We start from the raw sequence: 21,649 nt of genomic DNA, 5'->3' as shown, positions 1-21,649 counted from the left end.
TGCATTTCGGAAATTCATCAATTTTCGGAATTTCGGGGAGCATTGTATAGGTAATCAAATGATTTCGAGTGCAATTTGGAATAAACAAGCAGAAGAAAAAAAAATTGACATACCGAAAAAAAAAATTAAGAACAAAAAATGTAGTCGGAGAAAAAGTCACGAGTGCTTATTTATTCCAAACTGCACGAGAAAAATCATTGCATTACTTGTAAATAATACACCTGCAATTCAATTTCGACTTTCGATTCCGCACTCAATATCAAGTTAGAATTCTGATATATCGATCAAGGACCATTCAACTCAGAGTAAACAAAGTCGCGAAAAAACATGATGAACATGTATATATCTATATATATATATATTGAATCGCTGATTTTGTTTTTTATTTCACTCGCTCATATTCACATTGTTGTTGTTGTCGTTGTCACAAACATGATTACTGTTCAAGAAATCTCACAGTGAGTTGCCAGGCGTTGTATTTGAGAGGTTAGAGCACATATACATGCATTATAATATAAATAACAGAGAGTATGAACAGTTAGATGGTTATATGCCTCATTTTCAAGGCTCGAGTATGGTACACAGTCCTCAGGCAGATACATTCACTGTGCGCATTGCAAAGATGTTTTCGTGGAGGGTAAAAATGCCTGCAAAGCCATTTGGGATGCCAAAATGAGTAGCATTATTGTAACAGGATTGGCTGCTTCTAGACCGTTCTGATCCAGAAATAGGCACCTTAAGCAACAGACGTTTTCGTTGACGACGGCGACGTGACGACCGATAAGAAACTGGGGCTAGAACGGCTTCAGGTTGCGGTCGCGACAGCAAGTTTATACCACTCCATCTACGAGTTGAAGATAAACTATAGTTGAAAAATAACTCGATGAAATTAAACCTTACACTATTCATGTTTTACTAAGAGATGTAAAATCATTGCGAAAAATAACGAAACAATTTAAGTTTATAAACTTTGCCCGCTTTGAAATGTCAAATGTAAAGAGCAGAAATTATTTTACATGTAAAACGTGTATTGCTAAAGCAATTAATTGCGATTCTTAAAGTTTGTATCACCGCTCATTGAGAAAAAAACAGGTGTATTTTTAGACTGCCAAGATTACATACACACCTTGTTGTGCTAAACATAGATTTTATTGCTAAACATAGATTTTGAACAAAATCTCAGCTCACTGCGCTTTTCATTCGACACATTGATCGGCCGCTCAAATACAGGAGTTTTGCCAGCTCTTTTGATAAAGAATCGTAAACAGCATTCTGCGAAGGATGCAATAATTTTGTATGTACAAGAAATAAAATCCAGGCGAGACAATTTAGTAGCGCGAAGTTTGTCAGCTCTTGTAAACATTAAAAAAATACATGTACACACTGTTCGAATACAAAATTCATCGAGTCGATTAAAAAAGCCTTTATATTAAACGAAATACCAAGACGAGGGATTGCTAAAATAAAATCAATGTTATTTCACGCTATAGCAATCTACCGATTATAAGTTGAGAAAATCTGAAAAAACCAATTATACTAAGCGGCATTACGTTAGATGAAAGCAATCTCTTCGCTGAAGGCTAGTTTGACACACGAAAGACAATTTTTCACTTAAGAAAAAATGAGTCCAGGAATACTTCCAGAACATTGTTTTAAGCATAAAGGCAATCATTATGCAACTTTACCTTGGTTCGGCACCAAACTAGCACAAAAGTAAGCTAAAGGGATCAAAACAAAAGATTAAGTACTCACGTTTTCGTCGCGACGTGAAACCCCACGTTCTCACGTTCTCGACCTCAGGGCAACGTCGGGTCACAACGTGTTGTACATGCGCAGTGACGTCTCGAAAGAAATGTCACGTTTCCGGTTGCCGTCGTCAGGCCGGCGACGTCTGTTGCTTAAGGTGCCTAATAACTGGAGGGGGACAAAACTTAGGAACAAACCCTCTACAGTGGATAAGCTTTCTCTCTTACCCTTAATTCTCTCTGTATATATGATGATATAAAAAGTGTTTATTTCTCTATTCTAGCGCTTTTAAAGAAAAGGATTCTCAAGTTGAATCCTCAACGATCGATTTTAAAGGTCCGGGAAAGGGATATCCAAACATTTTAAAGTCCTTGAAGTAAATTCTCCCCAGCCTCTTGATATATGTCGCGGGAATCTGTGAATAATGCTTCAGCAACTCAGGTGAGGTATGTGAACGGCGGCTTGACTTGAAAGTTACATAGTCGTCGATACCCAGTTCTTTAAGAAAAAACGGCGCGTCCTCTTCAATAGTTTCCAAATGACCAATGAAGTCGTAATTAACGCTGCACATGTGGCAGATGTCATCATAAGGACGCCAATGCTCATCGTAAAATCGCGTTACGGCAATATACTTTAGAAACTCCAGAAACGTGACGTCATCACCGGTATTTTTCGCGTGCTCCGTAGCATTCTTTCTGAAGTCTTGAATAATTTTCCGACCAAAGGTCTTCAAATAATACTCGTTGCCAGCCAAAAATTTACTCTTGTAAGCGGATAGCAGCCTCGCAAATGGTTCCCGGACAAATAGAAATTTGTGGAACTTCTTTAGTTTCTCAGTTATATTCTGAGTGGAATATTCATTAAGATGTTTCCACAAGGTTCTGTTTTGCGCATTTTTCCCTTGAATTCTACCATGGCCCAGTTCAACCGACAAAGCTTCCCTCCATTCGGTGCTTGCAACTTTGGGGATTGCACAGTAAATTATTTCAGCTTGGTCAATAACAACCAGATGTTTTAGAGTCATTCTGTTAGGTAGACTAGTAAATTTTTGATTCCGACAGAATGTGTTTATTGTGTGTTTTCGCTCATCTTGCCGTCTCAGTAAAAGCTCTTCAGACATTGTCTGTGGAAGAGAAAAGTGGAGACTGAAAGGAGCGTTCAAGCGAGCTAGCTTGCAGGTACAACAGAAATTTATAACTAAGTGGAGATTATTAAAAGTTTTATAGACTATATTAATGTTACAAAATCAAATGTACAGATATAACTCGGCCTGTCCCCAGTCCCCTGAAAGCACGAGCAGATCTGGGAACGAGAATTATACTTGGCTACATAAATATACATTAGATTCAGTTGACGTACATCTAAAATATTTGATCTAAAATATCCAGCTTCTCTGACCTTTTATTTTAAAAAAACGCGCAAATCGAATTCATACTCTGAACAAGCTACTGGAAGCCTCTTTCCTGAATCACCCATACTAGTTTATTTAGAAAATTTATCTTTGTGCAATAACACTTACAGGCTTTGTGGTTGGTTGAGCTAAACGAACGTTCCTTTCCCTGGAATTCGTTTTATTGCTTTCAAAAGAATCTATAAAAAAGCAAAATAGCACAGAACACTGTGAGAAAACATACAATAAAAACGAGTCAATGAAATAAATGAATAAACAGATAAAATAAAATAAAATAAAATGCCAAAGAAAATAATAATTAAAACGTAAACAAATTAAAAAAGCTAGAATTTGGAAATGCTTATTTTCCAGAAGGAGGAAACCGGAGTACCCAGCAAAGGCTTTGAGCAAAAATGAGGTCTAACAAAAACTCAACTGACTCATAAGCAGCATTCGGCTTGAATAGAACCCAAACCACATGGGTGGGAGGCGAGCGATCTCGCCACTGCACAATCCCTGCAATGATCCATCAAAGAAAAAGTGTTGAAAAAATGGTGGAAACCGTTATGGGCCACGATATGACAAAACAGCATTAGATAATTGTTTTATTGAAAGTACAGTGTCTTATGTTATTCAGTAGCAAAATATAAAAACGCAATTAAAATCCTACGCACTAAAACTTCTAAGCAGACATCAAAAATATTAGAGCCTTTTAACCTAGGATGGGATAATGCTGGGTCATTTACCTGTGCATTTTCTGAAAATGACACAACGCCTTAAAACTATAAGACCATCGTCTACTCGTGACATATCCACAACTATTAAAAACTGGATCATAGGACAATGCAGTTCAAGAGTTTACATCTTGGCTCAGCCATCATGCTTGGTATGCGAACAATTGTACGATACTTAACAAATATGGAAAGTGTACGCGTAGTTTTTTTGAGGGTGTTTTTATTTTTAATTCATTTCAGTTTTCTATATTTTGGGGGCGTTTTAAATAGAATCGATCGCAGATCACAGATGATGTCAAAACGTGGTAGAAACTATTAGAAGAACTATTACTGAACAGACGCACGGCAACATACATGGAATCTATTTGTTTTACATAATAAGAAACAAAAACTGTTATGACGTCATCTAATCGTCTGTCTTCCTACAGAATATAAGTCAGAACCAATCAACACGCAAGAATAATCTGCCTTATTATATTCCCGAGTATATAACATCTCATATCGAACGCAAGCTCGAACTGAAATGATTGTTACGTATCTGCGTTACTCATTAGCAGTGATAAATAGTAAAACGCGCTATGATTTACAGATTGCTTACCTTGTTCGTGACCAGTTTCCTTGTCGTGCTGCTGATGGTCGCGGCCGTCCTCTTTTGTTGAGACTACTGGCTGTCCTGCCCAGGGCAATGAAGTTCTCCTCGAAGATGGTCGTTCTTAAGCAAGAATGAAACATACGGAAAGAAACCTTAGCTTGGCTTACAGAAACTTGATAAACCATCGAAAAACCATATTTTGTTATCAATGGAAACGGACAAAATGGCTTGGGTATTTCATAGAACAAAACGTTATTTCTAGGTGATTTCTAGGTTATTTCCAGTGAAGGTCTACGTCTTCTTTGATATTTGAACTTATTACTTGTTTTCTCTATCTTTATTACCTGCTTCATCACTCTTTGTCTCACCTTCCGCCTGGTATCTTTCTACATCTTCTCGGTGACGTTTTTCGGTAGCATGGTTTTCCTCGCCCGCTTCCTGCTCTTCTTGGTTGGCCTTGTTTTCTTTAACCCCTTTTCCATTTTCAGTTCCATCACTTCTTTCACTCTCATTTTTCACTTTATGCTTGTCTTCATTTCCTTGATCATGTCTTTTTGTTTTACCCTCATAGATTTGCTTCTGTCCCTCTTCATTCAATTTGTCTTCTTGGTTTTTCGTGTCGCTCTTACTATGTTCATCTTCCGGCTCGATCCGTTCACTAATTCTAGCCCTTCCATTTTCATTAGCTGTACTTTGTTCGTCATCATTAGCTTGTTCAACAGTTTCTTTATTTTCTGTTACAGAAGTTCCATACTTGTGTATTTCATCCCACCTTTCTTTGTTTCGCTCATTCTCGACACTCTCTTTAGTTGTTTTGTATCCTTGCAAACCCTTCCCGTCGGATTGTGAATTCTAACAGGACAAAGATTAAGTATTATCCCTGACAAGTGTCTTAAAATGATTCTTCATTCGTGCAGTCTGCACCGATAATCTAATTGAATAAAGAGAACAGCTTAAACTGAAATGTTTGAACGCTGTTGAAGATGAAGGTTGAATATAGCAACAGCATTTGGGTTAAATACGAAAAACGGATCACAATACCTTACAAACTAGTTGACTGACTGTCAACCGACCGTCAGACCCATTGATTATAATAAGGTAGTTTTGCGTGAACTAAAAGCAACGACAACGACAAGCAACAACAGCGTGAAATGACAAAGTTTTGAGAAAATCTTGAGAATGTTAACCACGAGGGCAAATTATCACTATTTCGACTTAGAACTGAACGTTACAGTAGTTGTCTGATAGCCTACTTCCTCCCCTTCACTTACCTTTTCTGTTTCACCTGGCCCTTGTTTAACCAATTCTGTTGACTTTGTTGCATTGTTTTCTTGCCCTTCTTCTCTGTTCATTGTGGTTTTATCTTCAACCATTTCGCTCACCTTTGTTGAATAACCATTTGCCTTCAATTTGACGTCACCTTCGGTTCTGTCTGTTTGCAGTTCAACCCTTTCCTCAACCTTTTTAAGAGGCGGTAGATAAACGGAGTCTTTAACGTCTTGAGCAACTGAACTCTTATCATTTGCCTTGCTCTCATTTATCACACTTGCAGGTTTAATCACTGTTTCTAGTGACGCACCAAATCTTTCCGTCTGTTCATGGCTGGACTTGCTTTTATTTTCCTCGCCCTCATCTTGCAGCGTCACATCGTCATGTTCATTGCTAGACTTGCCTTTAGTTTCCTCGTCTTCATCTTCTTCCGTCAAATCTTCGTTTCGCTTCGTTTTGTTTGATAGCACTCCTTCGTCCGCCATCTTGAATGACTGCGTCTTAGAAATTGAGGCTTCTTTGTTGTCGTCATGTTTCATTGATTCTTTGTACTTTTGTGTTACCACTATTTCTTCCTTCTGTTTGTCTGGTCTTTGCTCGTTCTTTAGCCCTTCACTTTGGTTAACTAACTTACGATAATTCTCGTCTTCATAATCATCTTGTTCTTCTAAACCTTCTGATTCATCTTGCCCATGCTGTTTGTCTTGCTCATCATTTTGATTTCGTTCCTCTTGTGTTGTACTTGGTACTTGTTCTTCTTGTTCCTCCCGTTCGCCGATTCCTTTATCAGGATCCTCTGCTTCATCTTCTTTATATTTGTGTTGAGGAAAATAATCATTTTCCTCGTTAGTTTCGGCATTTCCTTTTTTGTACTTTTCATCTTGTACGTCCATCACGTTTGCTTCATAATTCTGTTCTTGCTGCATTTTTTCTTCCTTATCTTCCTTCTGTTCCACTCGTTGTTTCGGTTGTTTTCCTCCTCCTTGCTTGTTTCCGTTAATCTCTTCCTCTCCTTCCTTTTCGAATTCTTCTTCCTCTTGTTCTTCGCCATATGTTGTTTCTTCTGCTACAAATTCTTCCTGTCTATGGTCCTGTTCTAGTTCTTCCTGCACTTTCGTTTCTAATCCTCCTTCATCTTTTTCGTGGTCTTCTTTACTATTTGCCGAGTCTATGTTAATTCCCGTATTTTTTATGCCTGCCGGATCCAATTCCTCTTCATATTCTTCAAGATTCTCATCGCCATCACTGTTATGTTCATTTGCTTTTGTCGCTTCCATTGGTACTCCATTGTCACTTCCAATCCGTTTGTCCAAAACGCCGTCTTCATCTTTACCTATCATTAACTTGCCATGATCTTTTCTGAAGCCATCAGACAAGAAGAAAAATCTTGAATCCTATAAATGTGTCATAGCATGCTAATTAAGTTCACTTAATGGAGGCAAATAGGTCATTTTAGAGTTGTGTGCTCAGTTACCTGGCCTATGTATGCAAGCGAGTCTGGAGGTCACCTCTCTACTTTTGTCATTTAAATGCAAACTAGTTAGCATTAGAACAACTTGATTTACACAACAAAAGCAGTGAGGTCTTTAACAAAACAAGATCATTTCCAGCCTGGCTGCCATTTAAAAGCCAGGTCACTTAGCAGACAGCTATGAAATAGTCTATTGCCAAAGCCACTTAAAAAAAGGTAAAATAAAATTAATAATAAACAAGTAAAATAATAAAGCATAACTACAATATGGAGAAAATCGAGAAAATAGATTGCTTTTGAGTTAAATCCGGGCGCTGGTCAAGACCGAGCTCAAGTCAAATGCTTGGTAATTGCAGGTTGGTCCGCGACATAGATTTCAATCATGGCGGATGGTGGGCATAAGTATTTAAATACCGCCGAGAATTTCTCCCAATCAAAAGAGGACGAAGATTAGTGTACTTTATCCGCCATACAGGCCTAATTCCTAGGGTTATCTCTCTCAACCTTTTTTACATTGAGATCATTCGCCGCTTTAGAATTCCCAGGAGAGCCTACAAAAAGCCAATTCTTTTATCATATAGAACATACCTTATCAACGTGATGTCGCTGATGCTGTCGTCTGCTTATCAATTGATAATGTTTACTCGTTTTGCTTCGACTAGATAAACCTGTATAAAATAGATAACACAAAGGAAAAGTCAAATCACTTTAATCTAATAGTTCACGGTTTCGTACTAATCTTATTGCTGGTTTGCCCTGTTACGCTATCATAAAATCAATAAAAATCGTAACCATTCAATAAATTAACTCAAGAATCTGAGATATGATAGGTAATTGTTACATAAACAACCTCGCCAGGATTGAGGACTGTGCGGGTTTTCATTCGCACGTTATTTGGAGAAGTGTTTCATCCAAATTTATAGAGCTTTGTATGGAGACGCCATGTTAGTACCCCTCGGAGGGACACAAACATGGTGGCCGTAAAGTAACAGAAACATCTGTCATTGTGTTTTGCTGTTTAAACGAAAAGAGCTCCGACACATTGAAATTAATACTTCTTCTAAAGCAAGAACTGTCCAGTTAGCAAAAACGTATTCGATGACTCAGCTTTTGACCTACTCAAAAGCCTTCTCGGGCAGCCATTTGATGTCACGCAACGCATAAACTTGGAAATTCAAACGCTCTCTGTTAGAAAATGAAGAAAGCTGTCGAGCTTAAACGTTGTAAAACGCCAAGTCACTAGAGAGTCTTACATTTGATCAAAAATAAATTTTTAGAAAATGATGGCTTCACATGAAAACCGGCGATTCTTCTCCGCTATTCTCCGCTATGTCATTGCCAGTATTTCCAGCCAAAACTTATTGATTCGTGTAAGGAAGTCAAAACTACTGTGAGCCGAACATATTGCAAGAGTTTTAATGTTTTTAGTTCTTTTTTCTTTTAGATTATACTCACGAGTCCCCCGTTCCCTCCCCCACCCCCCCCCCCCAAAAAAAAGAAAGAAAACTCCGTATGGTGGTCATTATTACGTAACAGCCTTGCTTAAACCTTGTCCATGATCAAGCATTTTTTCTTTTATAATGTGAATTTAGGTTTATTTATGATATTTTTACCAGCTTGTAATGTATAATTCATTTGTCTTTAATGTTTTAATTGCATTTTAATTGAAAAGCCTTACCGGGGGAGAGTCAATAAAGGTATTGTAGTGCACTGTTTATAGCTACGAGAACGAATCTATTTTACTTTCCTCTCACTCTGGGGGTCAGCGTCTAGAAAACATACGCGAGCCTTAGCTTAATTATGTTACGGTAAGAAATATCCTGAGTTTCTTGAGTCTCGGGAAATGTCATAGGTATCACACAAAAAATGTTTTCCTAAAGAAAATTTAAATTATCTCAAATCTCAAAAATATAATTTGATTCCGCTGAACTCACACACACAAAGAACCCTTCATAAAACTACCACACATAATCAAATCTTCAATAGATTTGTGCATAACAATTTCCGCGACCCTGAGGTCTCAAGAAGCTCTTTTTTCGTCTAAATTTTTTTCCGCTTCATATGAAAACTAATAATCATAATAACGCTCACTGTAAAGACTTCCCATAACACCGGAGGCCATTGTGTTACTACAGATTCTCACGCAAGGCGCGACATGTCTTGAGCGCTTCACATAACAACTTTGTAATGCGTTACGAGTTCAAAGTAAAAAGTAAATCTAGAGTCATCTTGCAAGCAAACGAAATTTTCGTTCCGCGACTTTCTACTAATAATAAAATGTAGATATCTGTAGATATTAACCTCTTCCGAACTAAACTAAGCCTTTTTACTAACTTGCACAGTTTACTATTTATTTTAAGTCGATTAAGTCGATTATATTCTTGTCTTTCATCTGCGTACTGATGAATTGTACCGGTGAGCTTGACATAGTTGAATGCCATTATCCCCCCGAAAAGAATCGAAAATATCTGTTTATAGATCAATTTAAACAAAGAAAAATAGAGGTGGTTTCACACAGTCGTAGGAGTGCTCGATACAAATACATCTAGAGCGAAATACAATTACAACTTGTATGTAGATTAATTTCCGATGTGACTGTATCTTTGAAATCTCGCTACTCTCAGCTCAAAATACCATTTGAAAATCCATTTATCGTATTATTTAACACTTTTGACGCATTTTATCATTTTCAAATGCTTTAGCATGTTTTTGCTCTCCAGTCAATACTGTATTGTTTCAGCTATATTTCAGTTTTCAAATCGCTGTAACACACATATCATTTTTGCAACAGCAATAGCACAGAAACGTAGTTTCCTCACGGAAACCGAACGCTGTAAACATATAGTCCTTACCTGGTCTTTTCAGCGTTGTTTTGAATTTCATAAGTTCTAGTCCGCACAGAAAAACGGTGGCTATCCAAACTAACATGAACAGCAGACATAGGCGGCGTCGGAACATTCTATGAACTCTTCGAAAAAGCGCCATTGTCGAACTCTGACTATCACGCGAGAGAAAGACGCATCCTTTGAGTAGACAATAATGTCACGAAAACCTCTGATCCCTTGCGCGATAAAGCCAACACAAATAAAACCTTAAAATCGTATAGAATCGTCGTCGCTATTTCTCGATATATTTTTTTCTTTTCTGTCTTGATTTACATGTAAGTCAAAAATTGCCAAAGAACTTGGAATTGGGGTAACACTCTGAAGGGTTATATGACGACGTGACATGAGGGAAAAGATTATTGCGTTATTCTTCAAGTACGCAATTCACGAATTTATGAAAATTCTGAAAGGCCGATTGTTAAAAGGGCGCGTGACATTCAAAGGAAAACTACTGCAATAAAATTATAATATATTGTAACGTCGCCAAGGGTCAAGGCAAATAGACGCACAAAAGTAAACAGACTAAGTTCTTCACAACACAAGGTTTTATTTTCAACTCTCCTTACATTACCTATGAACACAAAGGGCTACACAGAGCAAAACAAAGAGGCGCTATCCCAGCCTCTGTTGCGGTCTAACCGCGGGAAATTCGGTAAGAAACAACGATACTTGACTGTGTATGCAAAGAAACCTTGCAATCATAAACATGTGTGTCATTCGACCCTGGTCACGAAATCCTATGGCCTATTGTAGCTTCGCTACAACATGAATAGGAGTTCATGAGATCCGTCTACGTAACAATTCTGTGAACAGTAAGATCGAAAAAGACTCTTTGTCTACTTCTAAACATTTCTTACCCGCTGCAAGTCCACGATATATTTAGTTTCACAGGAGTAAGTCATAACTAGCAAACAAAATGATAAGAAACAAGACAACGTTTTTCAAAAACATGTTTCAACAGAATCTTCGTCATCTTCAGTTTAAATTACAAAGCACAGAGTTGAATATATACTGTACGCAAAATTGTACGCAAAGTTTTTTTTTATGAAACGGCTGTTCTCGACTCGAGATTGAGCATAGATGTGCATTTCTTTCAAGATAATGAGCTGGTTTACTTTGTGAGTGCATTTATGCAAGTGACTATAATAATCTTATTCGAAACTCGTACCGTTAAACTTGTTTATTCGTAGGAATCACTCGTACATCACATTAAAGGATCTCGCTCGATCGAAAAGCATCGAAGTCAAGAAAAAAAAAGCTACTGAAAGCAGGATATTATTACAAAACGCACGTGATCAAACCGGTTTAAACAAGAATATGTACAAACAAAACGCAGTGTCCAATGTCGCTGATTAACTTCGTTACTATGCAGGGTGAACGATTTCTACAGTAACTATGGGGAATTCAAGATCGACGTCAACCTTTAAACAGCTACCGTTGCATCAATAGTCACGGTGCTCCAAAGAATGGTGTTGCTTGTGACAACGTATGTTTTAAGCCCCACCCACACTACAACCGAGAAATTTGAAAACGCAGCTTTATTTCTACGGTAATTAGACCTGCCGTCCACACTAATCCGTCACGAAAACGTAGCTTTTCGAAATACTCTTCAAACCCGAGAAATTTGAAAACACTGGCTTCGCTTTTTAGTGTGAACGGAAGGCATTTTGACTGTTGGAGCTCTTCTAAAACGGTGACATAGCGATAATCATGTGGTTTCCCTGCCTTAGTTATCCAAAATGACCAATAATTGTTGCGTTTTCAAATTTCTCGGGAGCAGTGTGGACAGGATCTAACAGTGACAATGTAAAGATCGTAGAGACCGCAAAACAAAGAGAAAACTGAAGTCAGCAGAAAAAGTTGTTTTCCTCAAGCTGCCGGTCGAAAGTTCCCACGCTGATTTAAGACAACTTCCTAAAAGTTATCAGGAAATTAAACTTCAATTTGATGTGTTGATCTGCTGACAGTGTTATATGGTAACCACATTTTCGAAGGTATTTTGTATTATGTTTGGAGTTTTTACAGTTTAAACTGATTCGTTTTAATTTGTAAAATTTTGATACTAACTCCTTTAATTTCTAGTATCATGCTATTTTTGTTCATTTGTTTTTTAATTCAAAGTACTATTGTGGCGTTTTTCTGACATTTCTTAAAGATTTTGTGTCCAAGATATCGGATTTCTTAAACTAGCGTCATTAAGGCGTGATATCACCTCATAATTGGCGTTAAAACAACCAAGTCTCGATGCTTTAGAAGTCACATAAGATTTGAATACTATATAGTGAAAAACTATGGAGTGTTTGATTTTGTCTAAGTAGAGATCACATTCTAGGGTTCTTTTGCCTTTTGGGTCTCAAATAGGCGAAAATAGTAACATTACAAAATATTTTTAGCATTCACTTTTGCCGGGTTTTCGAACATGATGAAGGAAGTCAAGTGATCATAACAATGTTAATCGTGATTCTGACACCCCCTCCATCTCCCCCCCCCCTCCCCATCCCAGCCTCATCATAAACAGAAGCGATGTTTTGTCATATAACTTTTAATAATGGTTCACCCAATGCATTGCTCTTACCAAGGAAAAAATTAATACACATTTAATTATATCTAATGATTTGACACGTGACATACACGTAATACTTTTCTTTTATCAAAGAACTAACAGTTTTTGCGAAAGAGATTTGTTAAAGCACACGTGACATACACGTAGCATACACGTGACGTATAGCTATCTTAAGAAAGTTCAGCCGATTTCATTCGTTAAAGGAGCTCGGTTACGAAATATATTTACTTTTCTTCTTTCTAATTTTAAGGCCGTTACTCGTTACTCAGTCTTATCGTGTATGTAACATTATTAAAATCTCTTAATGGCAAAATGGCAAAGACCACAATTATAGATACATATTTGCTTTAATTTTCCTAGCACTTATCTAAACTGCATATATTTTATGAGTGATAATTAAGTTTCTGATTTAGCTTTTTAACCAGATAAATATTTGTCAGACACATTATGTACATTAAATAATTCCTACAAGTTGAAATAATGAAATTTAAATATGCTGTTCTTAATATTGATTATTAAAGAATATTCATAATCGTTAATTTGCGTAAAATTAAAATTAAACACGACAAAGAGACTTGTGCCTTCAGTTGATTAAGCACTGTTACGCCGTAACGTTTACCTACCCCTTTTCGTTTTATAGAAATCAATGCTTATTCTTTTTCAACAAGTTCGCTCATGCATGCTGAAGCTTCCTGTCATCTTGGTAGCTGACTGTCGATGGCGATGCCTTACTCAAAAACACTGGAGCTTCTCCATAGCGGCGGCTCTAGAAATATCCTTTACTCACGGCCGGGCAGTTAAAGACACGCAGGTCATTATATCACTACATATTTATTACATATTTATTACATCATTGTGGTTTGAACATGAAATGTTCCTTACTGATATTAAGGGTGTACGAAGAATTGCAGTATTTGACTTACGCTGACATCTGTGGGCAGAACATTTTTGTTTTCCCTGGATTCCTGTCATTGAATCTGGCTCCTGATAGACCAATCAACTTTCAGTCAATGGCCATTTTTGTATCCGGGACGACGTTATTAGTTTCTAAAGAAACTGTTGGGCTCCGAAGTTAGGCAAGTGAAACGTCTACTGTAGCTACATGTATTTATCACCTTAAAGTTGATAAAGGTACCTTAGCCACCGTAGCGAGCTTATAAAGCTGACATTTGGAGCTTCGGGCCTTCGTCAGAACGATGCGCGAGATGTGGTTGGTGCGTTTGTTTAGATAGTGGTGGAAACGGAGTTATAATTACAACAGAAATAGCGTAGATTAATTAATTACCTGAATGGATTATGTTGCTATGTTTCTTTCGTTGACATGCTTCTTCCAATAGGCTAACTCCCTTGGCTACAATACTGTATACGTATGAGCACATACATCATCGTCATCATCATCACACAACCCAAAATTCCTCCTAACGCTCGAAACGTGTGCTTCACAAACTCACTTGGGAGGTAAGTTTCCTGCCTACAAGTTGGCAAACAGCAACTTCAATCCGCAAGGGAATGAACTAAGTCTGCGGTTTCCTCAGGAAAGGTTTCCAAGTAAGAATATGCGGTATCCACCAGTATGTGTCCGTAAAGATTCTACGCACTTGCCACGGAACAGTAATTTTGTGATTCCTCGTTTCAATACCAAACGCTATGGTAAACAAGCAATCAGATATACTAGACCTTAATTGTTGTCTAAACTAGGTAAAGATATCAGAGATGCCCCTACTCTAAAGACTTTTAGAAATGAAAGCAGAAAACTTTACTTATCAGAGTATGTCGCCAATAGCAATAATTGGTGTAAGCTTTGCGGTAACTAGATTACGTTGTAAATAATTCTATTATTTTAGTATTGTAATTTTAAATATTTTAGTATTGTAAATATTCAATTTTAACATTTAAGTTCGGTAGGCTTATCATTTTTAGTGCCCCCAGTTAGTCCACTGGTGCTAAATACTTTGACATTTAAATAAGGGTTCTTATCTTATCCTTCTAGTATGGGACTGAGAAAAAAATCTGGGCATAATCTAGACTACCTAGTTATTTTTACAATGAGCAACGAAAATCATGAAGAGTTAAGACCATGCACGTTATTGAAGGACAGTATCTACTTTTGTTTACCTACTTTTGTTAGTGCGCACACGTTTGCGCACAAAGCAAGGCGTCGTTTACACTCCACGCCCGCTAGACAGTATTCTTTGGGGATTCCATTAGCCTTTTACTAAAATCTACTTTTTCCACATGCTCCTAATCTGGCGAAAAAAGAAAATGTGTTTAGTAGGCGCCGTCCTTGAGGTGCAGAAAAGGAAATCACGAACCTTCAGCTCGAAATTCTAGTTTATCCTTCTTTTCAATTTAAGTAACGTACGAACGAGGTGGATCCTTCTTCATTTTCAGGTTGCAAACATGTTAGAAATGCTCAATGCAAAAGGTTAAACACGTTAAGCGGTTGAAGTGTAAACTCCTTGCACGTCTATATGAGATCCCGCGGGATTTCGCGATACAGTGGACACTCTGACGTCGCTTGTAGATGAGTCCCGGAGGTGCAGAATAGAGGTAAACGCTTTCTTAAATTGTGGATTCATGATCCCGTATATGAATGGATTAGCCATGCTGCTGCAGTACACCAGAACATAGGAAACAAAATGAAGCCATCGAGCACTTGTCGATGCAAAAACCTCTTTGAAGCCGATGACAGAAAGAGGTGTCCAACACACCATATACACGCACACCACAACTAATGAAGTTTTCAACACTTTGTTTTCTGTCTTGTCCTCGGTTTTAGTTGGGTTGGGTAAGGAGGAGTGACCCTGGACGCGGCGGGCACTCTCCCGTACTGTTCTGTAAATCACAAAGTAGCAGCTGAAAATGATGGTGGCAGGAATGAAGATTGTCATAATGCAGAGAAAGATAATGTATGACTTGTCTCCCAAGCTCCATACGCATGTACAGTCTGTGAACAACACGTGGTATTCTATCTTTCCCCATCCGTAGAGCTGTGGTGTGTTTACAGCAACTGACGCAAACCAACAAAACGCGATTACGAAATATGTCGTTTTCCTGCTGGAGAAGAACTTTACGTATAGGTGGCGCTTGACAACCTTGAAGTAGCGGTTGATAGCGATGGCGGTCATTGTTAACAGTGACACAATGCCAAAAATAAGTTGCGTTACACCAGTAATCTGACATAGCGCATGACCAAGAACCCATCGTCCATAGCGCAGGCTGACGATCCAAAATGGCATATGCAGCATTGCCATGAGAATATCGCTGAAAGCCAAGTTTTCAATCAGTGCATTTGTTACCGTGTTGAGTCTAGCATCCCGGTGAATAGCGTAGACAACCAACGAGTTTCCGATGAAACTGGTCACACATATCAAGCAGGCAAGGAAGACTTCGAAGCCGATTTGGACGTTGCTTCGGCCAAGGGAATCACTTGTTACGTCATCAGCGGAACCATTGGTTGGGTGAAATAGCGTCATGCTTCTGGAGAGAAATAAATACCAATTCACGTTAGCTACTTCTTGTTAATGCAATTTTAAAAGCTACAAACCTCCATTAGGCGGCCCTCTGTTAAGCGGTCACACTCTATTAAGAGGTCATTATTCAAATTCCCGAAATTCACTTCAAATATTTACTGTGTATTTGACCTCAATCACTGTTTTGGACCCCAATTGGCTAGATCGATTTCATTGTTATTCACCTCTGTTAAACGGTCACCTAGCTTGGTACATTAGGTGGTCACAAGATCTTAGTGATCAACGTAACCGGAGCACAGTTTTATGGTCACGAGGAACTTTCGCTGGCGCTGAACAAAATGACTGGAACTGTCAATGATCCGCTTTAAGGCAAAGACGCTCGACGCTTGCTTTACTATTAAACATTATTAGCATTACTATAAATTATTTCCGACGGAACCAATTGGTGACAGCCTGAAATACGCCTGTGTTCGGGCTAACCCTAACCCTAGCCAAGCTCCCAGTACGTGCGTTTTACCTTTTTTGGATTATCACTTAACGGCGAAGAAGAGAGGAGCTTTGTAAAATGAAAGAAACGGTAGCATTGACTCATGAGCGAAAGTGTTTTTTTTTAAGATGTAACCTTCTGAGAAAACTATCATTCTGGTGAAGTTACTGAATAGACCCATCTCCCCCTCTGAGTAGAACACCTAGGTATACACCGAGGTTCTAACTGCAGTCTTGGCAGTCATTTCTCGCCTCTGGCAAACATTTTCCAGAAATAATAATTTAAATTTGCTTAAAACCAAAAAAGGCAAGTTGTCAAGCTTGCGAACATAAATTTTCTACAACCGAAGCGGTAACAGAATACTGTTTTTATTTCGTTTTCTACAAAAAAAAAAATATTATTTTCAGGTATATAATATCAGAATGTTGCATCTTTTAAATAGGCTTTCTTCATACTCCTCTTTGTAATCAATTGTTTGCCTTAAAAGTTGAATGTTTCAAGCATTCAAAAACGTTACCTAGCTAGATATTGTTAAATTGCTTTTGATTCAGAATATGTTGATAAAAATTATTTAACACTATTCAAAATTACACCTTGATGATAATTTGTTTCAAGAGAGGTAAATTGGAAATGGGTCGCGATCTTAAAGCCATTTTACATATTGTGATTTAATCGGTAGTTACTATTTACGTTTAGGTTGTTATTAGTATTATTATTATTACCATTACCATTACCATTACTATTATTATTATTATTATTATTATTATTATTATTATTATTATTATATGGCCTGGCACAAATTTTGAAATATGGACAGAGCTAAGATGGACCGCTTACGGAATATTTTCGGTGAATTACTCTTTTTAAACTTTGCGCAAAAGAAAACAGTTTTTCATTAAGTAGAAATATTTTTCCTGTATGCTTAGCGAGAAAAGTCAGTTTAATTTGACGAGAGCAACCTGAAAATACAAAAAAGTATATTCTGACCCTTGCGCGCGTTTCAATGCGCGTCTTTTCCAGCACAGTTTAAATTGAAAGTCATTATCATAAATTTCTGTTTTACTGAGCTAGCTTGTTCAGTCCATATTAGGGGATATTTCGCCTCGTTTTTGTGTTTTTTCTTGTCTTTCTTCCTTTTTTTTTTTTTTTTTTTTGTTCTTCTTCTTCTTTTTTAGACGTAACCTGCGGTCGGGACCACCACTAATGATTCCCCGAACATGATGACCTGGCGCTTGTTCATTAAGTAAACATGCAGATTTTTCTTGTCGAGAAAAGAAGTCCAAGTTATGTTTCTTCATTGGTGACCTTTGCAATGAAGATATTGTCCCTGTACGAAGTGTCTTTTCTGCTAAGCAATCCTTGCCAACCATAAACATGATTTCATAAAAACAACATTTCATGTTACCATTTGCTAGCGGAGAAACGGCTTTTTGTCATCACTGGGTCATCTTCATAAGCCATTCTTGGTAATTCAGTGAAGCCCCTTTGCCAAGAAGACTGAACAGAAAGTCGTAGTACCAAAACTGTTCGGAACTTTAGAATTTGACCTCTTACATTACAACTAGCAAATCAAGAATCGGAAGCAAACAGCAGTTATGATCGGCACTTTTTTACGCAGTTTGATTACTAATCTGGAGAAAAGGGCCGGTAATTTTTGTCCTTTCACTTACCTTTTGGTGAAATTTCTCAAAATAAGTTAGCTGCTGTGAAATCAAGGTTTCTAGGTCGTACATTTAAATATATTGATAACAACAGACTCTGTGGCTGTGTATCTGTCCAACTATGGCCAAGTTAATTAAACTGCAATTTCAATTAACAGTGTATAAATTATTTTTAATTGAAATTTAGATTCATGTTTAATTAATTAACTGAAATTTTGTGCGTGAGGTATTTTTCAGTCATCCTTGCAGTTGAGATTAATCATTGGTAGTTCTTAGTTTTTCGACAGCCAATGGTCAAAAGATAAATTCGTCATAGTATGACCTGGTTATAGTGTTTATCATTGACTTGTTAAAAGTAAATGCAGGATTTTTTTTTTCTGATGACACAAAAGCGGCTATAAATAACGCGAGCGTTATTAGTTACTTGGGTAGCTCTTTCCCTGCAGAAAAAATCTAGCCCTTAAACTCAGTTCTCACTTTTCCGCCATAAGCCTGTAGAAGCTCTTAGAAGTAACCTCTCCTTCAATGAGCAGCTTCTGGAATATATATACCCATTACCGTGACCTCGCTTGTACTTGTTCCCGTTTGCGTGGTTAGACCAAAATATTATAAGAGACAAACCATCGAAGGTAGTCGAATTCAAGAAGTATTGCTAATCTCCTTTGAAGATCAAGTTCCACGTCTACGTTAGCCCAGTGAAGCGATTTTGAGCGAAGCAATCCCTCGAGTGACAAACCAATGACAAACCATGTCATTTCAAGATGATGCAAACATTAACAAATGAAGAACCAGCTGCGATGGAAGTAATCAATATTGATATGCTAGAATTGACAGCTCCAGCGTGTCGAAGGAACATCATTGAAACAGTCGCTGCTGGCTACGTTGTTTGCGCAATGGACAAGAAAATCTGTAATTGCGCAACATCAAAGGCATCGTCCATTTTGAAAAAAAAAAAAAACGTTTGTTTCCGTTTTCACGCCCTTAGTAAACTTGGTACAAAGGTGACAGTGACATGTTTTAGGAATTTTAAGAAAGAGTAACCTCCTTGTGTCGGAAATGGATTTGAATGGGCTGCAACTTATTAGCCTGAGAAAATCAATTAGCAACCAAAAGCTAATGCAGTCAGACAAGAGAGCGCCAGACAAATAATTTACATCAACCTGTTTTGGCACATACGTCATCAATGCATATCAAGAATCATCTATCTGTGCCTAATGTTAATTGGTGATCTTCAAATTTGTAAGTTAGTGAAATGAAGCGCCCTTGTGCACCATTCAGATATAATTTTTTTAGCCTCAGGTCAAACTTGTATTTTTAGCAGTTAAACCTCACAATTCGACTAAAATTTAACACTAGTTTTAACTGAAATGGTCTGAAATCGAAGGTTCGTTAATGAAACCTGGTAATTTGAAAATCTAAACTTAACACTAACTAAAGAGAAACGTGTAAAAAGTTCTGTCGATAACACTAAAGCCTACAGGAAACCAGATGTTTCTACAGCAGTAAAGAAAAACGCTTTTAACATAAAAATCCGCTAAACGTCCAATGACACCGGCGATACATTCACACGGCCTTGTGATAGCAATTTTTCATTATAAGTTAGCCTTGACGTGGCGGTTGTTTTCTTCTGACGTGAGCTGTGAAGGATGATAAGTTTCAATTTTCCAAAATATCATTTTTATGTCCCTCTTAGACGAAACTAAGCAAATCTTGATATCTTTTTAACACCAAGAAGGAAGGTATATATTATTATTAGTTTACCATACGACAATAATCCCATCACGTGCAGAGGATGTTGCACGCTTTATAACTAAAACAAAGCGTTTACAATACGCAGGAGTCACTTACGCTAGAAAACATAAAAAGCCGTGTTAAAATTCCACTATCATGGGTCTCATAAACAACACATTGAAAATGAAGTTAAAAGGTTGCATTCTTGCTGCGCTTGTAAATATATTTGAGACATGAAGATGAATCTCAATTTAGATATAAAACGACACCAATTTACTTTCGTTTGTCAATTTCGTAGCTGAACATCGCGCTAGATCTGAAACAGAACTGAAGCTTTCATCAGACTCCATTGTTCGCAAAATGTTACTGGCTGAACTCGTCCTTTACTGCTTCTCAGTTAAGATTTTTATTCGTTTAAAGTTTCCCTTCGTTGTTCGAGCTTTTCAACTGGGACATTTCACTCCGGAGAAAATCAAAACGAAATAACAACTGATCAAAAAGCAAATTTTAACCATTGGTTTACACATACATACCTTGATCCTCAGGGAACAAATCTGTATTCACTCTGACACTCCTCAAAGGTATCTTCGTTGATTTGCTTTTGTGCGTGTTGTAAACGTATTGAATTTTAATGAAAGAGGAATTAGTCATTATTCAATGAAGCCTATTTTCCTTGAAAGGTTCGTTTCCAGTGTCTCCAAAAGAGGAACATGTACTGAAAATGTTAATAATTGTCTTTGGAGCAAAGACACTGGTAAATGCTAAAAACCAAAGAATTTAAAGCAGAAATGATTTTATCTCAGCACGATGTAGAGAGATATACGTTAGTAATTTATTTTACTTCATTATAAATTCGTTAATCTTCACCGAATTTTTAGTATTAAAAGAAACATCTGCCTTTTTTTGTGTCGGCAGTTGACTAATTACCGTCAACTCCTTTTTGACCGTCACGTTTAATGCCGATTTTTGTTTGATTTAACGAACCGAGATATTATGATTGATGACAAATTGCCATCAAAATTGAAACCTTATTTGATTAAAATTTCTACAAAGTTCCACAATTTATTTTCCATTATTTTCTTTATTATTATTTTGATTATATTATTTAAGTTTGATAGATAAATGCAAGGTTAGTCGTAAGCTTCCAAGCCAAAGAAAATAGCGAATAGTTGAATTTTGTGCGAAGCTCATTAACTTTTCAAATGATTTTGCGATAGACAAATTAATTTGTAAGCCACCTCAGTTAGACTGTCCTAACTAGTCACTAGCTAGTTGTCTTCGAACTGCGTTGGCTTGAACGATACTAAAAACGAGCGACAAATAATAGTCTTAAAACTAGCACGCACCAAACCGCCGACACGAAACGTGATCAAATTTTGAAAACCTCGGCCGGCCAAAAACTCTGAATGAGAAGATCTCAGCGTCAACAATACAACTCTGGACCGTGAGTCCACGAACTGAAAACAAACTTCGAATCAAGATATAAAACAACTGTGACCCTAAGGACAAAATAACCTTAAAGCCAGAGCAGACGAAACAGCTCCGAGCGATAAGATTACTATTATTCTATTCTATACGTAAAATAGGTTTTAATTCGAATGGCGCAAACAGTGCAATTTTAACATAGCAGCCCAGAGGTAAGAAATT

General features: G+C 37.4%; 2 protein-coding genes across 3 annotated transcripts; both read right to left on the bottom strand.

The window, feature by feature from the left end:
* Nucleotides 1-301: 301 nt before the first annotated feature.
* Nucleotides 302-10,298, bottom strand: LOC145500040 (uncharacterized). The gene is made up of 7 exons (XM_081479545.1): nt 10,055-10,298; nt 7,791-7,870; nt 5,734-7,125; nt 4,831-5,314; nt 4,469-4,582; nt 3,266-3,336; nt 302-2,869 (listed from the first exon to the last, which is right to left on the bottom strand). Exons 1-7 carry the CDS (start codon nt 10,185-10,187, stop codon nt 2,051-2,053), a joined length of 3,093 nt encoding a protein of 1,030 aa, XP_081335671.1. The 5' UTR covers nt 10,188-10,298; the 3' UTR covers nt 302-2,050.
* Nucleotides 10,299-13,154: 2,856 nt separating this feature from the next.
* Nucleotides 13,155-20,574, bottom strand: LOC145499815 (melanopsin-like). 2 transcript variants are annotated; one of them, XR_014050988.1, is made up of 2 exons: nt 14,770-16,969; nt 13,155-14,295 (listed from the first exon to the last, which is right to left on the bottom strand). XR_014050988.1 is itself a non-coding variant. In XM_081479336.1 (2 exons), the coding sequence occupies exon 2, from the start codon at nt 16,124-16,126 to the stop codon at nt 15,086-15,088; it is 1,041 nt and encodes a 346-aa protein (XP_081335462.1). In that variant the 5' UTR covers nt 16,127-16,130; nt 20,536-20,574; the 3' UTR covers nt 14,650-15,085. The 2 variants fall into 2 exon arrangements, 1 of the variants encoding a protein (XP_081335462.1); XM_081479336.1 differs by lacking the exon at nt 13,155-14,295 and adding an exon at nt 20,536-20,574 and having other exon boundaries at nt 14,650-16,130.
* Nucleotides 20,575-21,649: the final 1,075 nt, after the last annotated feature.

This window comes from Orbicella franksi, chromosome 10, assembly GCF_964199315.1.
Source record: "Orbicella franksi chromosome 10, jaOrbFran1.1, whole genome shotgun sequence".
Classification (NCBI taxonomy): domain Eukaryota; kingdom Metazoa; phylum Cnidaria; class Anthozoa; order Scleractinia; family Merulinidae; genus Orbicella; species Orbicella franksi.
This window is presented reverse-complemented; position numbering and strand designations above follow the sequence as displayed.

Coding starts and splice junctions, on each gene's coding strand:
- LOC145499815 (XM_081479336.1), bottom strand. CDS start 16,126: ATGACGCTATTTCACCCAACCAATGGTTCCGCTGATGACGTAACAAGT.
- LOC145500040 (XM_081479545.1), bottom strand. CDS start 10,187: ATGGCGCTTTTTCGAAGAGTTCATAGAATGTTCCGACGCCGCCTATGT. Junction 7,871..10,054: donor AACAACGCTGAAAAGACCAG/GTAAGGACTATA, acceptor TATTTTATACAG/GTTTATCTAGTCGAAGCAAA. Junction 4,583..4,830: donor AGAAAGATACCAGGCGGAAG/GTGAGACAAAGA, acceptor TTCTTGCTTAAG/AACGACCATCTTCGAGGAGA.